Source organism: Somniosus microcephalus, chromosome 3, assembly GCF_052327205.1.
Source record: "Somniosus microcephalus isolate GS21.2 chromosome 3, FLI_Smic_1.0, whole genome shotgun sequence".
Taxonomy (NCBI): domain Eukaryota; kingdom Metazoa; phylum Chordata; class Chondrichthyes; order Squaliformes; family Somniosidae; genus Somniosus; species Somniosus microcephalus.
The window spans coordinates 201,666,839-201,693,561 of NC_140989.1; the positions used below are offsets into that span (position 1 = coordinate 201,666,839).

At 49.8% G+C, this 26,723-nt stretch overlaps 1 protein-coding gene across 4 annotated transcripts in view; it reads right to left on the reverse strand.

Moving 5' to 3' along the window:
- The window catches only part of tnr (tenascin R (restrictin, janusin)), a 1,257,678-nt gene that overhangs the window by 1,054,897 nt on the left and 176,058 nt on the right, over window positions 1-26,723 (reverse strand). For all 4 annotated transcript variants that reach the window (XM_085982119.1, XM_085982118.1, XM_085982121.1 and 1 more), the window contains exons 5-6: window positions 11,432-11,547; window positions 9,898-10,048 (exon numbers count right to left, since the gene is read on the reverse strand). In XM_085982119.1, coding sequence (XP_085838245.1) covers window positions 9,898-10,048; window positions 11,432-11,547 — 267 coding nt within the window. The remainder of the gene's footprint in view (window positions 1-9,897; window positions 10,049-11,431; window positions 11,548-26,723) is intronic.

Consider the following 26,723-nt stretch of genomic DNA (forward strand, 5'->3'; position numbering starts at 1 on the left):
ACTGTATCCCAGTGAAAATCAGTATCCATGGAACCCGTACCCCAGTGAGAGACTGTGTCCAATGAACTGTACCCTGGATTGTACCCCAGTGAGAGTCAGTGTCTGTGGAACTGTACCCCAGTGGGAGACAGTGCCCGTGGAACCCGTACCCCAGTGGCGGTCACTGCCTGTGGAACTGTATCCCAGTGAGAGTCCGTGTCTGTGGAATTGTACCCCAGTGAGATATATTGTCTGTGGAATCCATACCTTAGTGAGAGACTGTGCCCGTGGAACTGTTCCCTGTACTGTACCCCATTGAATGTCAGTGTCTGTGGAATTGTACTCCAGTGAGAGTCTGTGACTTTGGAACTGTTCCCCAGTGAGTCTCAATGTCTGTGGAACTGTATCCCAGTGAGAGTCAGGGTCTGTGGAACAGTACCCCAGTGAGAGACTGTACCAGTGGGACTGTACCCCAGTGAGATTCAGTGTCTGTGGAACAGTACCCCAGTGAGAGACTGTACCAGTGGGACTGTACCCCAGTGAGATTCAGTGTCTGAGGAACTGTACCCCAGTGAGAGACTGTTCCAGTGGGACTGTACCCCAGTGAGATTCAGTGCCTGTGGAACTGTACCCCAGTGAGTGTCAGTATCTGTGTAACCTGTACCCCAGTGAGAGTAGTGAATGTGGTAATGCATCCCAGTGAGCTGTAGCTCCCATGACCGGAAAGCCCTGCAGCGGGTAGTCAAAACTGCCCAACGCATTACCGGCACCCGGCTACCGACCATAGAACATATATATCAGAAACGCTGCCTACGGAGGGCACGGTCCATCATCAAAGACCCTACCCACCCCAGCCACAGTCTGTTCGCCCTCCTACCATCTGGAAGACGCTACAGATGCATTTGCACCCGTACGACCAGATTTAGGAACAGCTTCTTTCCCAGGGCTGTCATCCTACTGAACTCCACAAATAAACACTAAAGCCTGCACATCTGCCGATGCACTTTATTATGGTCATATTTATGCTAATATATATGTACAAATGTATGTTTAAATGTTTAAGTGTCCTAATCCAAATTGTACACTCTCGGGAGCCGCAAGCCTACATTTCGTTGTACTGCACTTGTGCACTAACAATGACAATAAAAGTTGATTTGATTTGATTTGATTTGATTTGATTTGTGGAACCCGTACCCCAGTGACAGTCACTGCCTGTGGAACTGTATCCCAGTGTGAGTCACTGCCTGTGGAACTGTATCCCAGTGTGAGTCAGTGTCTGTGGAACCCATACCCCAGTGAGAGACTGTGTCCAATGAACTGTACCCTGGATTGTACCCCAGTGAGAGTCAGTGTCTGTGGAACTGTACCCCAGTTAGAGACAGTGCCCGTGGAACCCGTACCCCAGTGGCGGTCACTGCCTGTGGAACTGTATCCCAGTGAGAGTCCGTGTCTGTGGAACTGTACCCCAGTGAGAGACATTATCTGTGGAATCCGTACCTTAGTGAGAGATGGTGCCCATGGAACTGTACCCTGTACTGTACCCCAGTGAGTGTCAGTGTCTGTGGAATTGTACTCCAGTGAGATTCAGTGTCTGTGGAACTGTACCCCAGTGAGAATCATTGTCTGTGGAACTATACCCAGGTAAGAGTCAGTGTCTGTGGAACTGTACCCCAGTGAGATTCAGTTTCTATGTTACTGTACCCAGTGAGAGTCAGTATCCGTGGAACCCGTACCCCAGTGAGAGACTGTGTCGAATGAACTGTACCCCGGATGGTACACCAGTGAGAGTCAGTGTCTGTGGAACTGTACCCTCATGATCGACTTTTCACGTGGAACAGTACCCCAGTGAGAGTCACTGCCTTTGGAACTGTATCCCAGTGAGAGTCAGTGTCTGTGGCACTGTACCCCAGTGAGAGACATTATCTGTGGAATCCGTACCTTAGTGAGAGACTGTGCCCATGGAACTGTACCCTGTACTGTACCCCAGTGAGTATCAGTGTCTGTGGAATAGTACCCCAATGAGAGTCTGTGTCACTGTTCCCCAGTGAGACTCAATGTCTGTAGAACTGTATTGCAGTGAGATTCAGTGTCTGTGGAACTCTAACCAATTGAGAGACTGTGGCCGTGGAACTGTACACCGAACTGTACACCAGTAAGAGTCAGTGACTGTGGAACTGAACCCCAGTCAGAGTCACTCTCTGTGGAACTGTCCCCAGTGAGAGTCAGTGTCTGTGGAACCCATACCCCAGTGAGAGTCAGTGTATGTGGAAATGCATTCCAGTGAGAGACAGTGCCCGTGAAACCTGTACCCCAGTGACAGTCACTGCCTGTGGAGCTGTATCCCAGTGTGAGTCAGTGTCTGTGGAGCTGTACCCCAGTGAGATTCAGTGTCTATGTTACTGTACCCCAGTGAGATTCAGTGTCTATGTTACTGTACCCCAGTGAGATTCAGTGTCTATGTTACTGTACCCCAGTGAGATTCAGTGTCTATGCTACTGCATCCCAGTGAGAGTCAGTATCAATGGAACCCGTACCCAAGTGAGAGACTGTGTCCAATAAACTGTACCCTGGATTGTACCCCAGAGAGATAGTGCCCGTGGAACCCATACCCCAGTGGCGGTCACTGCCTGTGGAACTGTATCCCAGTGAGAGTCAGTGTCTGTGGAACTGTACCCCAGTGAGAGACATTATCTGTGGAATCTGTACCTTAGTGAGAGACTGTGCCCATGGAACTGTACCCTGTACTGTACCCCAGTGAGCATCAGTGTCTGTCGAACCCATGGTATCACTTGACAAATTCCTTCAAGAGCTTCACAGGCTCAGCAAAGATTGTAACCTCAAAGCTGTCCCAGCTGAGCAGTACCGGGAGGAATTAATTCATGACTCTTTTATTAACGGAATTGCTTCTTCCCTCATACGCCAGCGTCTGTTGGAGAATAAAACCCTCGGGTTACAAGCTGCCTATAACCAGGCATATTCTCTGGACTTAGCTCAAAAAAATTCAGATGCCTATTTTTACCATATGCACGAACTGCTGCTACCACTTTTGGTGACTCCCCCGGTAAGCCTCAGGCAGAAGCCCTCATTGATGATGACCCCACCCTAGCGGCATCTTGGCAATCTAAAAGAAGTGTTTCTTCTGTGGAGGTGCATTCCATTATAGGAAATTTTGTCCTGCTCGTAATGCAATCTGCAATCATTGCAGTAAGAAAGGTCACTTTTCTAAAGTACGCCGGTCAAGAGCCTCTCCTAGTGTTGCAGCTGCTATCTATAAAACTTCTCCTCCCCCAGGAGCCACTACTAGTGTTGCAGCTGTTTTTCCCAAAGCCTGTCTCATGCAACCACGAGGGTTTCAGTAAATGGACACATTTTGAGTGCATTAATCGACTCATGTAGCTCTGACAGTTTCATCAGTGAGCGGGCTATCAGTAAGTTAAGACTGCGTATTTACCCCTCGGACAGGGAAATTGTAATGGCTCTGACGACACTGACCAGCAACTCTTCTGGCTTTTGTCTTGTTGACCTTATTCTCAATGGCCGCACTTATTTTTCCACCCGGCTCGGGGTGCTCATAAATCTATGCAGTGATGTGCTCCTGGGACAGGATTTCCAGAAACAACGCAAAAGACTCACTTTCGAGCTTGGAAGGCCAAAGCCGGAGCTTAGTATTTCCAAAGTACTGTTTTGTGTACTTTTGGGGGCTTCGCTTGACGAGCCCTCCTTGTTTGCCAATCTTTCCCCCTGATGTAAGCCCATAGTCACTAAATCACGACGTTTCAGCCAAGATGATCTATCCTTTATCGAGGCAGAAATCTCTCGCCTTCTAGCTGACGGTATCATTGAGCCATGTTCATCTTCCTGGCGGGCTCAAGTCGTCATTGTTAAAAATTCTCTGAAGCAACACAAGAAACGTCTTTGCATCGATTACTCACAAACTATTAACCAGTATACCAACCTGGATGCCTACCCACTACCACGCATCAATGACATGGTCTTTCAACGGGCAATGGACAGCCTAGTCAAACAGGAGAACTTAACGGACACTTTTCCATATCTGGATAATATCACCATTGCTGGTCATGACCAGAAGGAGCATGATGCCAACCTCTAGAAATTTCTTGACGTTCTCCGTCGTCGCAACTTAACCTTAAATGAGTCCAAATCTGTGAAATCAGTACCATCAGTCAACATCCTTGGTTACTGGGTGGGCAATGGTGTCATCAAACCGGATCCGGAGCGACTTCGTCCGCTTCAGGAGCTCCCTCCCCCTACGAATCTCGGCGCTCTTGGTTGGGCCCTCGGCATGTTTGCCGATTATGCGAAGTGGATACCCCACTTTTCCGACAAGATCCAGCCCCTGCTTCACGTGAAGTCATTTCCGTTGGACGCAATGGCTATTTCAGCCTTTGACCTCCTCAAGCAACAACTGGAAAAAGCCATGCTTCATTCCATCGATGAAAATCTGCCTTTCGTGGTCGAGTACGATGCATCGGAGGTGGCGATCTCGGCTGCCTTGAATCAAGGCGGTCGACCCGTTGCATTTCTGTCCAGAACTTTTCAGGGTAGCGAGCTCCATTATCCTCCTGTCAAGAAGGAGGCTACAGCTATCATCGAAGCAGTACGTAAATGGAGTCATTTTCTCGCTCGTTGCCATTTCACGCTCATAACTGATCAGTGCTCTGTGGCATTTATGCTGGATAACCGGAAACGCACTAAGGTCAAGAATAACAAAATACAACTCTGGAGGATGGAATTGGTCGCCTTTGGCTACACCATACATTATCGACCCGGCAAAGAGAATGTGGCCCCAGATACCCTCACGTGTGCATTCTGCTCTTCTATGTCAACTTCGACTCTTACGGATCTTCATACTGACTTGTGCCATCCTGGCATCACCCGTATGTTGCACTTTGGGCGATCTAAAAATCTCCCATTTTCTACAGAAGACGTGAAAAGAACATGCTCCACTTGTAGAATTTGCGCAGAATTAAAACCGCAATTCTTCTGTCCGTTGGTTGGCTCGCTCATACACGCTACACAGCCTATGCAGCGACTCAGCATTGACTTTAAAGGGTCATTGCCTTCCTCAACGCGAAACACCTACTTGCTTTCTATGGTGGGCGAATATTCATGCTTTCCCTTTGCTTTCCCCTGTCCCAATATACTTACTTCCACAGTGATCAAATGCCTTGATCAGGTCTTTTCCCTTTGCGGTATGGCCAATTTCATCCACTCTGATCGGGGTCCCTCCTTCATGTCAAGTGAACTCAAAAGTTATCTTTCCCAACGGGGAATCGCCACAAGTAAAACGACACCGTATTATCCTATTGGAAACGGACAGGTTGAGAGATACAATGCCATCGTTTGGAACGCTGTTAGTCTTGCACTGAGGTCACACAACCTATCAGACCAGCAGTGGGAAACTATGCTCCCTGATGCGTTGCATTCCATCAGGTTTCTTCTTTCTTCATCCAACAACGCTACGCCTCACGAACGATTCTTTGGGTTCCAGCATCGCTCCACTCATGGGATGTCCCTACCATCATGGTTGGCAGCTCCTGGCCCCGTGCTGCTCCGAAGATTCGTCCGATCCTCTAAGAGTGATCCCCTCGTTGACGAAGTGGAACTGACGGATGTCAATCCCACGTACACGCACGTGCGGTGCCCTGATGGCCGGGAATCCACAGTGTCACTTCGGGGTCTGGCTCCCTGCCCAACCAGTCCCACGGACCCAATCGATAGTGGGATCCGTATTAATGACGCCGATACCCTGCGTTCCTCTGAGGATGACGCCCTACCCGGGACATCAAGGGATCTGCCAGCTATTCCGCCGGATCAACCCGGGGAACAGAGCGCTCCCCGCAGGATGGCCACCCGAAGCCAGGACGCTGGTCAGTCACCGACTACTGAGCAGGGTGAAGCCAGCTCTGCGCCTGTGGGGACCCGCAAATGGAGCCACGATCTCCCCAGTCCGCCTCAGGTCGATCAAGGTGACACGGACTCTGCCAGCCCGTCGGTACAAACCAAGTGACCCAGGGACCCAAACACGGTCCGAGGGGACGTGCCTTCCAGCTTCCAACAGAGATCCAAACAACTGCATCTATTCTTAGTCCAATTAATTCGGTAGAAGGAAGCCACTGGACTTCCAATCTTTCAGGCGGGAAGAATGACATGAATCTTGTCATTCATGTGGAAATGACTTATGAAATGATACTGGGCGGCCTGCTAGTGGCGCTGTCCAGGGAGAGAATAAATACTCTGGCATGGGCCCAGCTTGCTCAGGATATGCTTTAACAGGAACTAGTGAAGGACACAACTGGATCTCCATGTTGAAAAACAGTTGATTAAAGCCTTGTTTAATACTCAGACTAAGCGCCTAGTAGTTTTCTTACATCAGTCAGTATCTGTGGAACTGTACCCCAGTAAGAGTCAATGTCTGTGGAACTGAACCCCAGTCAGAATCAGTGTCTGTGGAACTGTACCCCAGTGAAAGACTGTGCCCATGGAACCCGTACCATAGTGAGAATCAGTGTCTGTGGAACTGTAACGCAGTGAGAGACTGTTCCCGTGGAAACCATACCCCAGTGAGAGTCAGTGTCAGTGGAACTGTAACCCAGTGAGAGACTGTTCCCGTGGAACTGTACACCAGTGAGAGACAGTGTCTGTGGAACTGTACCACAAACTATACCCCGGTGAGTAACAGTGTCTGTGGATCTGTACCCAGTGAGAGACAGTGTCTGTGGAACTGTATCCCAGTGAGAGACAGTGGCCGTGGAACGGTACCCCAGTGAGATTCAGTGTCTGTGGACCTGTACCCCAGTGAGAGTCAGTGTTTGTGGAACCCATCCCTCAGTGAGAGTCAGCGTATGTGAAAATGTATCCCAGTGAGAGACAGTGCCCGTGGAACCCGTACCCCAGTGACAGTCACTGCCTGTGGAACTGTACCCCAGTGAGAGTCATTGTCTGTGGAACTGTATCTCAGTGAAAGACTGTGGCCGTGGAACTGTACCCCAAGCTGTACCAGAGTAAGAGTCAGTATCTATGGAATTGTACCCCAGTAAGAGTCAGTGTCTGTGTAACTGTATCCCAGTGAAAGTCAATGTTTCTGGAACTGTCCCCGGTGAGAGTCAGTGTCTGTGGAACCCGTACCCAAGGGAGAGACTGTGCGCATGGAACCTGTACCATAGTGAGAGTCAGTGTCTGTGGAACTGTAAGCCAGTGAGAGACTGTTCCCGTGGAACCCGTACACCAGTGAGAGTCAGTGTCGGTGGAACTGTAACCCAGTGAGAGACTGTTCCCGTGGAACTGTGCCCCAGTAAGAGACAGTGTCTGTGGAAATGTACCGCAGTCAGAGTCAGCGCATGTGGAACTGTACCCCGAACTGTACCCCGCTGAGTAGCGGTGTCTGTGGAACTGTACCCCAATGAGAGACAGTGGCCGTGGAACTGTACCCCAGTGAGATACAGTGGCCATGGAACTGTACCCCAGTGAGATACAGTGTCTGTGGAACACATTTCCCAGTGAGAGTCAGTGTATGTGAAAATGTATCGCAGTGAGAGACAGTGCCCGTGGAACCCATACCCCAGTGACAGTCACTGCCTGTGCAACTGTATCCCAGTGAGAGACAATGGCCGTGGAACTATACCCCAGTGAGATTCAGTGTCTGTGGAACACATTTCCCAGTGAGGGTCAGTGTCTGTGGAACAGTACCCCAGTGAGAGTCATTGCCGGTGGACCTGTACCCCAGTGAGAGTCAGTGTTTGTGGAACTGTACCCCAGTGAGAGTCACTGCCTGTGGAACTGTACCCCAGTGAGAGTCAGTGTTTGTGGAACTGTACCCCAGTGAGAGTCACTGCCTGTGGAACTGTACTCCAGTGAGAGTCAGTGTCTGTGGAACTGTACCCGGGTAAGAGTCAGTGTCTGTGGAACTGTGCCACAGTGAGAGACTGTTCACGTGGAAATGTACCCCAGTGAGAGTCAGTGTCTGTGGAACTGTATCCCACTGAGTGTCAGTGTCTGTGGAACTGCACCCCAGTGAGATTCAGTGTCTATGGAACTGCACCCCAGTGAGAGACAGTGTCTGTGGAACTGTACCCCAGTGAGATTCAGTGTCTATGGAACTGTACCCCAGTGAGAGTCAGTGTCTGTGGAACTGTACCCCAGTGAGAGTCAGTGTCTGTGGAACTGTACCCCAGTGAGAGTCAGAGTCTGTGGAACTGTATCCCAGCTAAAGACTGCGGCCGTGGAACTGTACCCCGAACTGTACCACAGTAAGAGACTGTTCCCATGGAACTGTACCCCAGTGAGAGTCAGTGTCTGTGGAACTGTACCCCATTGAGAATCAGTATCTGTGGAACTGTATCCCGGTAAGAATCAGTATCTGTAGAACTGTACCCCAGTAAGAGTCAGTGTCTGTGGAACTGAACCCCAGTCAGAATCAGTGTCTGTGGAACTGTGCCCCAGTGAGAGTCAATTTTTCTGGAACTGTCCCCAGTGAGAGTCAGTGTCTGTGGAATCCATACCCAAGTGAGAGATTGTGCCCATGGAACCCGTACCATAGTGAGAGTCAGTGTCTGTGGAACTGTAACGCAGTGACAGACTTTTCCCGTGGAACTATACCCCAGTGAGAGACAGTGTCTGTGGAAATGTACCCCGAACTGTACCCCAGTGAGCGACAGTGTCTGTGGAACTGTAACCCAGTGAGAGACAGTTTGTGGAACTTTACCACAGCGAGAGTCAGTGCCTGTGTACCCTGAACTGTACCCCAGTGAGCGACAGTGTCTGTGGAAATGTAATCCAGTGAGAGACAGCGGTCGGGGAAGTGTACCCCAGTGAGATTCAGTGTCTGTGGAACTGTACTCCATTGAGAGTCAGTGCCTGTGGAACTGCATCACAGTGAAAGACTGTGGCCGTGGAACTGTACCCGAAGTGTACCACAGTAAGAGTCTGTATCTGTGGAACTGTACCCCAGTTAGTGTCAGTGTCTGTGCAACTGAACCCCAGTGAGAGTCATTGTCTGTGGAACTCGTACCCAAGTGAGAGACTGTGCCCATGGAATCCGTACCATAGTGAGAGTCAGTGACTGTGGAACTGTAACCCAGCCAGACTGTTCCCGTGGAACCCATACCCCAGTGAGAGACAGTGTCTGTGGAACTGTAGCCCAGTGAGAGAGTGCCCGTGGAACCCGTACCCGAGTGACAGTCACTGTCTGTGGAACTGTATCCCAGTGGGAGTCAGTGTCTGTGGAACTGTACCCCAGTGAGAGTCATTGTCTGTGGAACCCGTACCCCAGTGAGAGACTGTTCCCATGGAACAGTACCCCCGTGAGAGTCAATGTCTGTGGAGTTGCACCCCAGAGAGAGACAGTACCCGTGGAACCCGTACCCCAGTGACAGTCGCTGCCTGTGGAACTGTATCCCAGTGAGATTCATTGTCTCTGGAACTGTACCCTGGTAAGAGTCAGTGTCTGTGGAACTGTATCCCAGACAGATTCAGTGTCTTTGGAACTGTACCCCAGTGAGATTCAGTGTCTGTGGAACTGTACCCTGGTAAGAGTCAGTGTCTGTGGAACTGTATCCCAGTGAGAGTCAGTGTCTATGGAACTGTATCCCAGTGAGATTCAGTATCTATTGAATTGTATCTCCGTGTGATTCAGTGCCTGTGGAACTGTACCCCAGTGAGAGACAGTGTCTGTGAAACCGTACTCCAGTGAGAGACCGTGCCTGTTGAACTGTGCCCCAGTGAGAGACAGTGTCTGTGGAACTGTACCCCAGTGAGAGTCTGTGCCCATGGAACTGTACCCCAGTGAGAGTCTGTGCCCATGAAACTGTACCCCGAACTGTACCCCAGTGAGTTTCAGTGTCTGTGGAACTTGTATACCTTGATGAATCAACACCTGTTAATGGTGCATTAACTCACATGTGGACATAGTTGCTGTTGCCGCTGAGCTCCTGCTCTGTTCTTTAAGTGCGACCAGGTTGACTGTGTATTCCTCACCAGGCCTCAAACCTGACTGGTTAAAGGAAGTGACGGTGCTGGGAAGCTGCACTATCATACCACCTTCATTACTCTGAAATACAGAGTGCAATCACATGACACAGAATCACATAGAGGGGAGAGGAATGCAGAGGGAGAACACTATGTTACAGCTTGCCATAAACAGAGGGACAACCATTAAATCTAAGAATAGAGTACCCTGTATATACAAATTATATGAATGTATATTTATACACTCAGGGATGTATCTGTTTATACACTGTATGGATAGATCTGCGTTTATGTGTTCAACCATAAATGTTTTTTCGATGCTTTGGCAACATAAGATGTACCTTGTCATCATGCCAATAAAGCGATTTGAATTGAATTGAATTGAATTGAATTGAGAGAGGGAGAGAGAGGGGAAGAGAGAGAGAGAGAGAGAGAGAGAGGGAGAGGGGAAGAGAGAGAGAGAGAGAGAGAGAGGGAGAGGGGAAGAGAGAGAGAGAGAGAGAGGGGGGGAGAGAGAGGGGAAGAGAGAGGAAGAGAGAGAGAGAGAGGAAGAGAGAGAGGGGGGAGAGAGAGAGAGAGAGGGGGGAGAGAGAGGGGGGAGAGGGGGAGAGAGAGGGGCTGAGAGAGGGGGGGAGAGAGGGGGGAAAGAGGGGGGAGAGAGGGGGGAAAGAGAGAGGGGGGAGAGAGAGAGAGGGGGGAGAGAGAGAGGGGAGAGAGAGGGGGGAGGAGAGAGAGAGGGGGAGAGAGAGAGAGGGGGGGAGAGAGGGGAGGAGAGAGAGGGGGGAGAGAGAGAGGGGAGGAGAGAGAGAGGGGAGGAGAGAGAGAGGGGGGAGAGAGAGAGGGGGGAGAGAGAGAGGGGGAGAGAGAGGGGGGGAGAGAGAGAGGGGGGAGAGGGAGGGGGAGAGAGAGAGAGAGGGGGGTGAGAGAGGGGGGGGGGAAGAGGGAGGGAGGGGCAAAGGAGAGAGAAAGGAGAGAGAAAGGAGAGAGAAAGGAGAGAGAATGGAGAGAGAATGGAGAGAGAATGGAGAGAGGAGGGAGAGAGGGGATGGGGGAGAGAGGGAGCAATTCGATTTATTCGTGACTATCTAATATTTATGACCCCTCCTTCTGGACTCCCCCACCAGTGGAAACAGTTTTTCCATGTCCACCCTATTAAACCGCTTCATAATTTTAAAGACCTTTATCAGGTCTCCCCTCAACTTTCTCTTTTCTGGAGAAAAGTGCCCCAGCGCGATCGACGAATTCAGCACAGACTGAGATGCGTGCCCGGACCTTCCTGCCTCATCTGGCTAGACAGTGTACTGAGGCAGGAGGAAGCGGAGATTAAATAGTGTGCTCAGCAGCCAGCATGGTAGCTGGTGTCAATGGGGGTGGCACGGCGGGTGGGACTCATCTGATGTGCCTGAGCCTACCAATACCCTGGGGATGATACTGAGCTGTGTGTGTGTGCGGCCCAGTGGCTTACCTTCGCAATGAAACTGATCTCCCAGCCATCCAATGTGAACTGGAAGGGGTCCCACTGCACTTCCACTGCCGTCTCTGTGATGGATTTGAAGCGAAGGCCTTGAGGTGTGGACAGATCTGTGGAGAGACGGCGGAGATTAGTTACAGCTGGCAGAGACTGTCGGCCTTTAGGATTTCCAGATTTCCAGCAAAGAACTCAGATTCAAATCATTCAACGATCTTGTTGTTTTTATATGTTGTTATCACACCCAACCAAAACACGGTTTGAACCTGTAGTGTCTTTCATCACCTCAGGATCTCCCAAAGTGCTTTACAGACAATGAAGGAGTTTTGAATTGTAATCACTTTTGTAATGTAGGATACTCAGCAACCAATTTGTGCACAGCAAGATCATAAAACAGCAATGAAATAATGACCAGATAATCTGTTTTTGGTGTTGCTGAGGGAGTGCTACACTGTCGGAGGGGCAGTACTGAGGGAGTGTTACACTGTCGGAGGGGCAGTACTGAGGGAATGCTGCACTGTCGGAGGGGCAGTACTGAAGAATTGCTGCAATGTTGAAGGGGCAGTACTGATGGTGAGCTGCACTGTCAGAGGGGCAGTACTGAGGGAATGCTACACTGTCGGAGGGGCAGTACTGAGGGAGTGCTGCAATGTCGAAGGGGCAGTACTGAGGGTGTGCTGCACTGTTGGAGGTGCAGTACTGAGGGAGTGCTGCACTGTCAGAGGGGCAGTGCTAAGGGAGCGCTGCACTGTCGGAGGGGCGGTACTGAGGGAGCACTGCACTGTGGAAAGGGGCAGTACTGAGGGAGTGCTGCACTGTCGGAGGGGCAGTGCTCAGGGAGTGCTGCACTGTCGGAGGGGCAGTGCTGAGGGAGTGCTGCACTGTCGGAGCGGCAGTACTGACAGACCGTTGCACTGTCGGAGCGGCAGTACTGAGGGAGCGCTGCATTGTCGGAGGTACAGTAGTGAGGGAGTGCCACACTGTCAGAGGGCCAATACTGAGGGAGTGTTTCACTGTCAGAGGGGCATTAATGGGGGACTGCTGCACTTTTGGGGAGGCAGTACTGAAGGAGTGCCGTCTTTCAGATGAAATGTTGTACCATGGCACCGTCAGGTGGACATAAAAGATCCCACAGCCACTATTTTGAAGAAGAGAAGGGGAGTTCTCCCCAATATCCTTGCCAATATCTGTCCCTCAATCAAATTAGATATTAGGATAGATGACTAAAAGCTTGGTCGAAGAGGCAGGTTTTAAGAAGCGTCTTAAAGGAGGAGAGAAATATAGAGATGTGGAGAGGTTTAGGGAGGGAATGCAAGAACAAAGGCTGAAATCATGGCCACCAATTATCAGAGAGTCATAGGGGGAAAAATTGAGTCGCGTCCCCTTTGGGGCTCTAACTTCGCCCCGAAAACATTAGCGCCCCCGCGGCCAAAATTCATCGGTCGCGCCCCAAGAAAGAAACAGGGCGCTACTGGAAGCATCCCGTCTCCCTCTTGGGGTGCTGCGAGGGAATATTGCAGCACACTACTGCAGGCTTTCCTCCCCTTCTTAAAGGGGAGGGGCCTAGCGCAGCACAACCCGGGGCCCTGCTGAGCCACCAGGGATCGGAGTGCTGGCAAAAGAGCCCGGCACTCAAGAGAAGTGCTGGGCTCACAGAGCGCAGCTGGCACTCCGCGGGGGTGCTGCAGAGGAGGCCGGGAACGGCAATGGGGGCAGGTGCTGGCAGGCAGGCAGCAACAAAAATGGCCGACCGGCACCTCGCTTTTAATTAGCGCCGCCCCGGCCGCAGGTAGGCCCCACTGACCCCATTGAACAGAGAGTCCGGCAGTATGTCAGGGGGCGCTACCGAAAATTGCGGCCGGGGTGCTGCGCACGGCGATGATGTCATCGCCAGTGACACAGCGCTGCAGGGCACCAACAGTTACCGCTAATTTTCGCGGGAGGCGTTGGCGGCACCGCGGACGAGCGCTGGTAGCTTTGAGCCCCGTTAGCGCCCTCTTAGGGCACTAATGGGAGGCGCAAAGCAACCGAATTTTTCCCCCATAGTCTCATAACGGCACAGAAGGAGGCCATTCGGCCCATCGATTCCGTGCCGGCTCTCTGTAGAGCAATCCAGTCAGTCCCACTCCGCCGCTCTATTCCCGTAGCCCTGCAAGTTTCCCCTTGAAACAGGCGCCGGAAGTTCCACCCCGGAAGGAGCCGATTGCGCCAGCGCGATATTCAGTTTCAGTGCTCCAAACAGAAGTGGGGCGCTGCTCGAGGCGCCCCGCGTCCCTCTTGGGGCGCTGAAACTGAATATCGTAGCGCAACGTGCCGCAGCGCCACACGCTGCAGCACGGCGCACTGCGATACTGCAGGCCTTCCTCCCCTTCTTAATGGCCGCCCCGCACCTCCCCTTTAATTAGAGCCACGACCGCCGCCGTTCGGCCCCCCTGAACCAGTCACAGACTGCGACCGGCATTACAGCAGGGGGCGCGACCCAATATCGCGATCGGGGCGGTAGCGGGGCGCTGCACACACCGATGACGTCATCGGTGGCGGCACAGCGCTACTGGCTAACGCCACCATTAACGCCCCGTTAAATTTCACGGGAGGCGTGGCCCGTGGCGCTAAATTCACTAAGTGCCCTCTTTGGGCACTAACTGGTGGCGCAGCCCACTGAATTTCTAGGCCTGAGTGTCTCTGCTTCCACTACTTCTGTCGGCAGTGACTTCCAGGTCCTCACCATTTGCTATGTAAAAAAGTTTTCCCTCACAACCCCCCTGTATCTCTTGCCCAAAACCTTAAATCTGTGTCCCCCTAGTCCTTATACCATCAACTAGTGGGAACAGCCTTTCCCCATTTAGCATATCCAAACCCGTCATAATCTTGTACACCTATCAAATCACCCCTCAATCTCCTTTGCTCTAATGAAAACAAATCCAGCTTCTCCAACTTGTCCTTGTAGCTAAGATCCCCATCCCCGGAACCATTCTGGTAAATCTCCTCTGTACACTCTCAAGGGCTTTCACATCCTTCCTAAAGTGTGGTGACCAGAACTGAATGTAATACTCCAGTTGTGGCCTAACCAGGGCTTAATAAAGGTTCAGCATAACTTCTCTACTTTTGTACACAATACCTCTATTTATGAAGCCCAAGATCCCATTGGCTTTGCTAACTGTAAAGTCTGTGGGTTGTGCAGTTAATAAATACACAGACTTCAGAAGTAACAAACAAACAGGTCTTTACTATTCGAAGGTCCGGGCGAATCTGCCCCAGTTATCCTGTCACAACACTTATATACTGGTGTGGTCACTGTCGGTATTACAGTATACAGAAGCCAAACAAGTAGTGCCACACTTAAAGTAGTTCCCTTAAAGGTGAACGGTTACATACAATAATTTCCTTAAGGGTAGACGGGTACATACACTACAATCCTCCCTTTTTAGCTTTCAACATACTGAGTCCATAGTGGACATACATTATCACATATATATATACAGATTTATTTAAGACAGTTCATAGATTCAGTCTTTCTGGAGGTTTCCGGATTCTGTCCGGGTAACGCCGCAGTGGTGTCGTCATTCCAAGCGGGCTAGTAGGTGTTTCTGGTAAAGTTGAATCGGCTCGAAGCACAGTGTCAGGTTCCTCTGACTCCAGAACTACCAGATCGGACGTAGGTGTTCTGGGTAACTCAGTCTCAACCTTATCCGGGTAAGGTGGTGAAGTCGGGGGCCCATTTGTGGCGGACCCTATGATCTGGTCAACATGGCGCCTTATTATATTGTCTCCAATGTCCACAGTGTACATCAACGGGCCTAGCCTTTTTCCAATCGTCCCAGGCTGCCATTTCTCAGTACGATAGTCCCGGGCCAAAACTCGTTGACCGGTCTGGAAGGATCTAGTGGCCCTTTCGTTCATGCCCTGGAATTGCCGGTTCTCTACGTCCCTTCTGACGTTTGGTTTGAGTAAATCCAGCCGACATCGTAGGCGTCTATTACAAAACATCATCGCGGGAGTTTGATTTGTGACCGCATGGGTTGCATTTCGGTATGCCAACAAAAAACTATCCACCTTATGCTGTAAACTTATGTCTTCATTGCCCATGGCCTTTACGGCCTTCTTGAAGGTCTGGACAAACCTTTCAGCCAATCCATTGGAGGCGGGATGGTATGGGGCTGACGTGTAATGTTTAACCCCATTGCCCTTTAAGAATTTCTTAAATTCCTCAGATACAAATTGCGGTCCATTGTCAGAACAGATCTGTTCTGGCAGGCCATTCCGAGCAAACATAGTCCTTAACACCGTGATGGTTTTTTCCGTCGTGGTGGTGGTCATCTTAATTACTTCTGGCCACTTGGAGTGGGCATCTACCGCTATTAGGAACATCGAGTCCATAAATGGACCAGCAAAGTCGATGTGTACTCTTTGCCAGGGAGATGAGGGCCACTCCCATGGGTGCAGAGGAGCCTGTGGTGGCGCATTCTGAACCCTCTGACATCCTAGGCAATTCTTCGTGATCTCCTCTATGTCCCCATCAATGCCTGGCCACCACACAAATGCCCTTGCTAGATTCTTCATCTTTACGCCACCCAGGTGTCCTTCGTGCAGCTCCTTGAGTACCTTCTTTTGGAGTTTGGGTGGAATCACCACTCTAGACCCACACATCAGGGTTCCTCGACACACTGACAGTTGTTCTTTCCTCTGTGAGAATGCTTGCAGTGTTGGTTCGCACTGTGCTGGCCATCCCTCCACCGTTAAATCATAGACTCGTGAAAGAGTCGGGTCATTCCTTGTCTCATTCTCAATCATTGAGTTTGTTATCGGCAGACACTCCACTATTGATGAGTGGAACAACTCTACTGGGTCCACTGTCCTCGCTTCTTCTACCATCGGCAATGGCAAGCGTGATAGCCCATCAGCGTTTCCATGCTGTTTGGACCGTTTGTATTCAATATCATACTGGTGTGCCCCAAGTAAAACTGACCACCTTTGTAACCTTTGTGCCGTCATGGTAGAAACGGCCTTGTTTGGGTTGAATATGGACACCAACGGCTGGTGGTCCATCAGCAATGTGAACCTTTTACACTGCAGGTAATGGTTGAATTTCCTCACGCCCCACACAAGACTGAGGGCCTCCCTATCAATCTGGGCGTAATTTCGTTCCGCTGGTGTCAATGATCGGGACGCGAATGCCACTGGCCTTTCCGAGCCATTTGGTAGTCTGTGCGAAAGTACTGCCCCAATTCCGTACGGGGAAGCATCACAAGCTAGCCAAAGGGGTAATGCTGGGTTGAAATGAGCCAACACTTCTTCAGAGGTAATCAACTCCTTGCTCCTGCGAAAAGCATTTTTGCATTCTTCACTCCACCTCCATGGTGTTTCTTTCCGCAACAGCTCATTTAGCGGATGCAGCACCGTAGATAAATTTGGCAGAAACTTGTGATAATAATTAATCAACCCCAAGAATGACCTTAGCTGTGACACGTTTCCTGGAGCGGGGGCCTTCACGACCGCTTCTATCTTTTCCGGTGACTTATGTAGTCCCTCTCGGTCAATGACATGACCGCAGTATGAGATCCGTTTTTGGAAGAACTCACACTTCTTGCGATTAACCCGAAGGCCATACTCCTTCAACCTGGTGAGTACCAGTTTCAAATTCGTGAGGTGTTCTTCCTCATCTTTTCCCGTGATTAGAATATCATCTAAGTAGCACTGCGTGCTTGGAATTCCTTGTAACACCTGTTCCATGGCCCTCTGCCAAATTGCTGGCGCCGAAGCTACTCCAAAGACCAGTCTATTATAGCGATACAAGCCTCTGTGAGTGTTGATGGTGAGGTATTGGCGTGACTCTTCCTCAACCTCCATCTGTAAATATGCCTGAGCCAGGTCTATCTTCGTGAAGTGCTTCCCTCCAGCCAATGAAGCAAAAATATCTTCAATCCGCGGAAGCGGGTATTGTACCGTGTGAAGTACCGGATTCACTGTGATCTTGAAATCTCCGCAGATACGGACCTTCCCCGGTCCCCCTGGCTTATTACTTGGTGAGGATTTCATGACGGGAACAATGGGCGTGGCCCACTCACTCCAGTCTACTTTTGACAGAACCCCTGATCGTTCAAGTTCTTCTAGTTCTGCCTCCACTGCTGGTCGTATTGCGTACGGTACCGATCTGGCCTTAAAAAACTTTGGGCTTGCATGTTCTGCAATCTTGACCTTTGCTTTAATACCTCGCAGCGTTCCCAGTCCTTGCTGGAATACCTCTTTAGCTTCGTCTAATATTCTGGACAACCGTTCAGGTTTGACATCCTCTTTTTCGGACTCCACCGTCATGGTGTTTAGTGCATGCCCGTCCATCTTTATTTTTTGGATCCACTCTCGTCCCAGAAGTGGTGGACCTCCCTCAGGCAACACATACAGATCTAACCGGTGGTGAACTTTATCCTGGTATCTCACCTTAACCTCTATTTTTCCGATGGGGAATACTTTGTGCCCCATGTATGTCTGCAGCACTAGATCCGTATTCCGTAGTGGAGTATGCTTGAAAAACTTTTTATAGTCATGCTTATTCATGACAGTCAACGCCGATCCGGTGTCTACTTCCATTTTTACTTGGACCTTCTCAATCTGTAACGTTATCCAAATAGTTTGTCGGTCGGCTTCATTGCTCACGTTGTGGATTCTCAGACTGTCCAGTCCTTTGTGTTTGGAGTGTGAGTCCAACTTCTGTTCCTTCAGACTCTTCCTAGTCGCCTCTTGTACCTTTCTGTACCATTTTTGTGAGGACTCGTTATTGTTGTACGTCGTTCCTGACCGGCACACTTTAGCTATGTGCCCGATTTTGCCACATTTCCGGCATTCTTGGTTTTTACCCCAGCAACGCTTCTGGTCGTGTGTTGTCTTCCCACAACGATAGCATTTCGTAGTCCTCGAGGTGATGTGGTCCACCCCTAGTGCCACCGCCTTCCGCTGCATTACCGCCGTTCCTTTTGCTGCGGCTTCGTATGATGCGGCTATAAGGACAGCCCTATCAAGTGTGAGGTTGTTCTCTTCCAGTAGTCGCTTTTGCGTCCCTTCTTTGGACAATCCACATACGAACTTGTCTCGCAGTGCCTCTGTCAGATTCCCTCCGAACTGGCAGTGTTTCGCTAGCCTCCGTAGTTCGACCAAGTATTCCGCGTTGCTTTCGTCTTTCTTCTGCGTTCTCGCATAGAATCTGAATCGTTCAGCCAGCTTCAACGGTGTGGGGTTCAAGTGATCCTTCAGCACTGCTACTATATCCTCGAAAGTCTGATCCGCCGGTTTAGCTGGAGAGAGAAGATGTTTCAACAACCCGAATGTTTTCGCACCCATCATGTTAAGTAAGGTTACAGCTTTTTCCTCCTTAGCTATTTTGTTAGCCTTACAATGTATCTCAATACATTCCACATACGTGGGCCAGTCTTCTATTTCGGAGTTAAAATCGTTGCTGTCCCCACGCTTAGGCATCTTCCTTTCTTTGGGTACAACACAAATATTTCTTTAAATTCTTATGTATTTTTTTTCTAAGATGGCGGCTTTTCCCGCGAATTTGGCGGTTTCCCGCTCTCCCTTTCTCTCCCCGCCCACTTCAATGGCGGTTTCCCGCTTCTGTCGGCTCCTCCGCCTAATGGCGGCTTCCCGCGTTTCTTCCTGGTGGAAGGGGTACGCTTTCCCCGCAGCGGACAGGTTCAGCCGCTGGGCTGGCTCTCGCACAGCTCCCCCTACTCGGCTCTGTCTTCTCCTCCCGCCCGCACGGCTCTACCGGCGCTGGGTACACCCCGTTAACGGAGGACAGTTCAGCCGCTGGACTGGCTCTCGCGCAGTCTCTCACCCCGTTTTCGGCTGTGTCTCTCTCCCACTCCCGCACGTTCGGTTTTGCCGGCTCTGAGTACCCCGTTGGTGGAGAACAGCTCAGCCGCTGGACTGGCTCCTCGCAGTCTCTCTCTCCGCACCCGGCTCTCACCCGCACGGTTCCCATTCGCCTCCCCAGCCCTCTTGCAGACCGGTGTTTCCCTCCCCGGCTGCGGCTGGGTTTCTCTTCCCGCGCCTACTCGCAGGCTCAGCGCTTCGTGGCTGCGGTCGCTGCCCGGATTTTTCCCGCCGATCGCGGTCCGGCTGTCACCCGACGCCGTTGGACCCGGCTTTTGGCCGGCACAGCTCCCCCTCGACCGAGGTCGAGTGCTCTGCCCTTATCCTCCGGATACTTCTACACCTTCCCCTACTCACAGTCTCTTCGGCCGCCTTGTTTCTTGCTGGTCGGCTCACTCCGCACCGTGGCAGAAGGGTAGTCAGTGCCTGTTGCTGATACAGCTTTTGTTGTTAGTCTTCCTGCTTTCTGTTGTTGCAGCCTCGTGTTTTCTTTTGGTAGCACGACGAGGGCGGTTGTCTCCCTTCGACGCTCTTCGTTGCTTTTGGTAGTCTTGCCGCAGGGTACGATCGGACTCGTCGCCACTGTAAAGTCTGTGGGTTGTGCAGTTAATAAATACACAGACTTCAGAAGTAACAAACAAACAGGTCTTTACTATTCGAAGGTCCGGGCGAATCTGCCCCAGTTATCCTGTCACAACACTTATATACTGGTGTGGTCACTGTCGGTATTACAGTATACAGAAGCCAAACAAGTAGTGCCACACTTAAAGTAGTTCCCTTAAAGGTGAACGGTTACATACAATAATTTCCTTAAGGGTAGACGGGTACATACACTACACTAACCACTCTCTCAATATGTCCCGTCACCTTCAGGGACCTATGCACATTAACTCCCAGGTCCCTCTGTCCCTGCACACTCTTTAAAATTGTGCCATTAAGTGTATATTGCCTCTCCCTGTTCCTTCTGCCAAATGCATCACCTCACACTTCTCTGTATTAAATTCCATCTACCACTTGTCTGCCTATTCTGCTAGCCTTTCTATGCCCTGTTGCAGTCGATTGGTATCATCCTCACTGTTTGCCCTTGGAGAACATCACAGTCTATCATCCTCCAGTCTGAAAAACAGCCATTTACCACAACTCGCTGTTTTCTGTCCTTAAGTCAATTCCTTATCCAATCTGCCACTGACCCACCTATTCCATGAGCCTCAATTTTGTTAACCAGCCTTCTATGTGGTACTTTGTCAAACGCCTTCCTAAAATCCATGTAGAGGACATCCATTGCATTCCCTTCATCAATCCTCCCTGTTACTTCATCAAAAAAATCAATTAGATTAGTCAAACACGATCTGCCTTTTACAAATCTGTGTTGGCTCTCCTTAATTAGCTTAAACCTCTCCAAGTGCCCGTTAATTTTTTTCTTAATTATTGTTTCTAAAACTTTGCCCACCACTGATGTTAAACTGACCAGCCTGCAGTTACTAGGATTGTCCTTGCACCCTTTCTTGAACAATGGTGTCACATTTGCCACTTTCCAATCCTCAGGCACCTCCCCCGCATTTAGGGAAGATTGGAAAATTATGGCAAGCCCTTCTGCTATCTCCTCCCCCAATTTCCTTAGCAACCTGGGAATCAAGCCATCTGGACCAGGCAATTTATCCACTCTAAGCATACCCAGCCTTTCTAGTACATCTTGTCCATCAATTTTCACCCCTTCCACTCCTACCGATATTTTGTCAGCATCCACCTCCTCAGTAAACACCAATACAAAGTACTCATTGAGTATTCTAGCCTTGCCCTGCGCCTCTAAGCGTATATCACCTTCTTTGTCCATAATAGGCCCCACCCCGCCTCTTACTAACAGCTTACTGTTTACATGCCGGTAGATGATTTTTGAGTTCCCTTTTATGTTAACCATCATTCTACTCTCATATTCTCTCTTTGTCAACCTTATTTTCATCTTCACTTCCCCTCTCAACTTATTGTATTTGGGCTGGTTCTCCCTTGAAGAATTCACCTGACATTCATCATACACCCTCTTTTTTTGTTTCATCATCTTCTCTATCTCCCTTGTCATCCAAGGAGCCCTTGCTTTGGTTCCTTTACCATTCCCTCTTGTTGGAATGTACCTAGCCTGTACTTGGAACATCTCCTTAAAGATCACCCATTGTTCCGTTACAGTTTTTCCTGTCAGTCTTTGGTTCCATTTTACCCTGGCTAGATCCTTTTGCATCCCATTGAAGTTAGCCCTATTCCAGTTTAGAAGTTCCACTCTAGATTGTTCCTTGCTCCTCTCCATTGCTAATCTAAATCTTATGATACGATGATCACTCGTACCCAAGTGTTCTCCCACAGACACTTGGTCGACCTGGCCCACCTCATTCTCCAGCACCAGATCCAGCAATACAATACAATCTGACGGAGGGTTCGACCCGAAACATTGACTCTGTTTCTCTCTCCTCGATGCTGCCTGACCTGCTGAGTGTTTCCAGCATTTTCTGTTGTTATTCCAGATCCAGCAATGCCTCCTTCCTAGTTGGGCCAAGAACATATTGGTCAAGGAAATTCTCCTGAACACATTTCAGAAATTCCTTCCCCTCCTTTCCCTTTACCCTAGCATTATCCCAATCGATATTTGGGTAATTAAAGTCCCCCAATATCACCACTCTATAGCTCTTGCATATCTCTGCGATTTCCCTGCAGATTTGCTCCTCTACCTCCCTCTCACTATTTGGAGGCCTATAGAATACCCCCAATAGCGTGATCATGCCCTTTTTGCTCCTCAACTCTAACCAAATGGATTCTGTCCTTGTCCCCTCAAAAACATCCTCTCTTTCCAACACTACAATGTCTTCCTTAATCAGCACTGCCACCCCACCTCCCTTTTTTCCTTCCCTATCTTTTCTGAACACCTTGAATATTAAGTGCCCAGTCCTCATCATTTTTAAGCCACGTTTCCATTTTTGCCACAACATCATATTACCACACGGCTAATTGTGCTTGTAGCTCACAACCTAATTCACCACACTTTGTGCGTTTACGTACATGCATTCTAAACTCACTTTTGAATTTTTCGTAGTCTTTCTTAGTCTGCTCCTATCTAATATGGTACTACTTCCGCCTCTAGTACTACTTTCTTCTCTAGTACTATCCAACACATTCACTCTTTTATGCACCTTATTCTTAATTTCTACTCCTATATGTTGGTGCCCATCGCCCTACCCAGCTAGTTTAAACCCTCCCCAACAGCACTAGCAAGCCTCCCCGCGAGAATATTGGTCCTGGCTCCATTGAGGTGTAACCCGTCCGGCTTGCACAGGTCCCACCTTCCCCAGAAATGGTCCCAATGCCTCAGGAATCTAAAGCCCTCCCTCCTGCACCATCTCTCCAGCCATGCATTCATCTGTTCTATCCTTCTATTCCTGTACTCACTAGCACATGGCACCGGAAGTAATCCGGAGATTACTCTCTTCGAGGTCCTGCCTTTTAATCTCTTTCCTAGTTCCCTATAGTTTGCCTGCAGGACCTCATCCCTCTTTCTGCCTACTTCATTGGTACCGATACAGACAACAACCTCTGGCTGTTCACCCTCCCGGGTCAGAGTGTCCTGCAGCTGCTCAGTGACACCCTTGACCCTGGCACCAGGGAGGCAACATACCACCCTGGAGTCACGTCTGCGTCCACAGAAACGCCCATCTGTTCCCCAACTAATGAGTCCCCTATCACTATTGCTCTTCCACTCTTCTTCCTCCCCCCCATACAGCTGAGCCACCTGCGGTGCCGTGGCCTTGGCTCTGGCTGCTCTCCCAGAAGAGCCATCACCCCCACCAGTTACTGGCACTGTGAATTGGTTAGCAAGCGAGATGCACTCTGGGGATTCCTGCCCTACCTGCCTGGTCCTGCGTCTCTGTCTGGTGGTCACCCACTCTCGCTGCCTGCACATTGAGGCTGCAGGATGACCATTTCTAGAAACATGCTCTCCAAGTATTTCACAGCCTCGTGGATGCACTGTAGTGACTCCAGCTGCTGCTCAAGTTCCGAAACCTAGAGTTCGAGTTGCTGCAGTTGGTGACACTTCCTGCACATGTGGTCGTCCAGGCCGCAAGAAGCATCCAGGATTTCCCACATGGCGCAGGATGTGCAAATCACGGGACTGAGCTGCCCTGCCTTGCCTCTATTTACCGCACTATGGAGGTAATTTCGCGGAAATAAACTTAAAATGTAACAAGAATCCCTCAACAGCACTTCCCTCTATTAGATAGGCTATGAACTACTTAGCAGAAATATACTCAAAACAGAACAAAAAACAACTTACCACAAATACTCAGCCTATACTTGTTAGATCCGTGTATCATGATGTTGTGGTTCCTTCAATAATGAGACAAGAGACTGCAGGGAACAATCAACAGATGTTTACTGGATGAGGGTTACTCTAAAACTAACTGTCCAGATCCCTACTCAGGGTTTATATACAGGTGTGGTCACTGCCGGTACTACAGTATACAGGAGCTGTAAAAAGTAGTTCTCCCCTTAAAGGTACATACACTACAATTCCTCCCCTTTTAGATTAACAGTACCATAACATTCATTTAACAATTAAATTTCAAATAATTACAATTAACACTTTTAACATGCAACATTAACTGAAAATAGTCTATTTATAAATTCAGTCTTTGGGGAGGCTTCCTGATCCTTTCTGGATAGCGCCTTTCCCGAGTGTCCTGCTCTTGGTGCGGAAGCGATTCTGGCCCCCTGTCGTCGGTTGGTTCATCAGCTTCCGATGCTACTGTTTCTGGGGTAGATGCTACCGGTATGTCGGGTTCATCACCAGGTACGTATGGGCGAGACATGGGGTTGACTCATTCCTGTGACTCTAGGATCTGGTCAACATGGCGTCTCACAATGTTCTCCCCAACATCCACTGTGTACATTAGTGGCCCCTGCCGTGTGCATATCGTTCCTGGTTGCCATTTCTCTGTGCGGTAGTCGCGGGCCAAGACTGGTTGCCCTACATTGAAGCTCCTTGTCGGCTTCTCATTGATGTGCTGGAATTGCTTATTCTCAACATCTCTTCGTACATTTGGTCTGAGCAAATCCATACGAGATCTCAACCTTCGGTTAAAGAACATCATGGCCGGGGTCTGGTTGGTGACTGCATGTGTCGCATGTCTGTAGGCTAACAGGAAATTGTCCACCTTATGCTGCAGTGGAATGTCGTCATCGCACATGGCCCTTACTGCTTTCTTAAAGGTTTGTACGAACCTATCAGCCAATCCATTTGTGGCTGGATGATATGGGGCGGATGTGTAATGCTTTACCCCATTCCTTTTCATAAATCGTCGAAACTCCTCGGACACAAACTGTGGTCTGTTATCAGAGCAAATCTGCTCTGGCAAGCCGTTCCTGGCAAATATGGTCCGTAGGACTGCAATAGTTTTCTCCATGGTGGTGAAGGACATTTTGATCACCTCAGGCCATTTCGAGTGCGCATCCACGACTATTAAAAACATTGAGTCCATGAATGGACCAGCAAAATCAATATGCACCCGTTGCCATGGAGATGAGGGCCACTCCCATGGGTGTAGAGGGGCATGTGGTGGTGCATTTTGGACCTTCTGGCATCCTGAGCAGCTCTTTGTCAGGTCCTCGATTTGCTGATCGATCCCCGGCCACCACACAAGCCCTAGCAAGGCTTTTCATTTTCACCCCTCCCAGGTGGCCTTCGTGAAGTTCATTGAGCACTCTCTCCCTTAACTTGGGTGGAATTACCACTCGGGATCCACACATCAATGTCCCCTGGCATACTGACAGCTGTTCTCTTCTGGATGAGAATGCTGGCAACAGTGAGTCGCCATGTGTTGGCCATCCCTTCACCGTCAAGTCATATACCCGAGACAGTGTCGGGTCATTTCGGGTCTCCTTCTCTATATCAGCGTTAATTACAGGCAAGCGTTCAATTATAGTCGAATGAAATATTTCGACAGGGTCCACTGCTGGTTCTTCCTCCACAGTAGGCAGTGGCAGGCGTGATAGCCCATCAGCGTTTCCATGCTGTTTCATGTCCTTATACTCGATTTCATATTGGTTCGCCCATAGAAAAAGGGACCATCTTTGTAGCCGTTGCGCAGTCATCACCGGAACGCCCTTCTTTGGATTAAAGATGGAGACAAGTGGTTGGTGGTCAGTCAGCAAGGTGAACTTCTGCCCGTGCAGATAGTGGTTGAACTTTTTCACTCCCCACACTAGGCTGAGGGCCTCCCTGTCAATCTGGGCATAGTTACGCTCGGCTGAGGTTAGTGATCGTGATGCAAAGGCTATTGGCCTCTCTGAGCCATCCGAGAATTTGTGCGACAGCACCGCTCCAATGCCATAGGGTGATGCATCACATGCCAACCGAATTGGTAGTGCTGGCTTGAAATGAGCCAACACCTCTTTTGATGTGATCAATTCTTTGCTCTTCTGGAAAGCTCGTTTACATTCGTCATTCCACTTCCATGGTACCCCCGTTTGCAGTAGGGTGTTCAGTGGGTGTAGTACGGTAGACAAATTTGGCAAGAACTTATGGTAGCAGTTCAGCAGCCCGAGGAACGACTTCAGTTGTGACACATTTTCCGGTGCTGGAGCCTTGACTACTGCCTCAATCTTTTCAGGGGACTTATGTAACCCCTCTTCATCAATAACGTGGCCACAATACGAGATTTGCTTCTGGAAAAACTCGCATTTGTGGCGATTAGCTCGTAGCCCATATTCCTTCAATCTAGTGAGCACCTGCTCCAGGTTGGCGAGGTGATCACTGTCATTTTCGCCCGTGACCAGGATGTCATCCAAATAACACTGGGTCCCTGGAATCCCTTGCAGGACTTGATCCATTGCCCTTTGCCAAATAGCCGGAGCTGATGCTACCCTGAACACCAGCCGGTTGTATTGGTAGAGACCTTTATGAGTGTTGATCGTGGGGTACTGTTTCAAGGCTTCTTCTACCTCCATTTGCAGGTACGCCTGGGCCAGATCAATCTTCGTGAAGCATTTCCCTCCAGATAGCGAGGCGAAAATATCTTCAATTCGCGGAAGCGGATATTGTACCGTGTGAAGGACTGGGTTCACTGTCACCTTAAAGTCCCCACAGATGCGAACCTTCTTTGGTTTCCCAGGCGTATTACTCAATGACCTCTTCATTACAGGAATGATGGGTGTAGCCCACTCGCTCCAGTCCACTTTGGACAGTACTCCTGAACGTTCCAAACCTTCCAGCTCTGCTTCAACGGCTGGGCAGATCGCATAAGGCACCGGTCTGACCATAAAAAACTTTGGTCTTGCATTTTCCTCTATTTTGATCATCGCTGTTATGCCTTTTCGTGTTCCGAGTTCCTCCTGGAACACTTTTTGTGCATCAGTTAGCATTTTTGACAGTCGTCCAGGT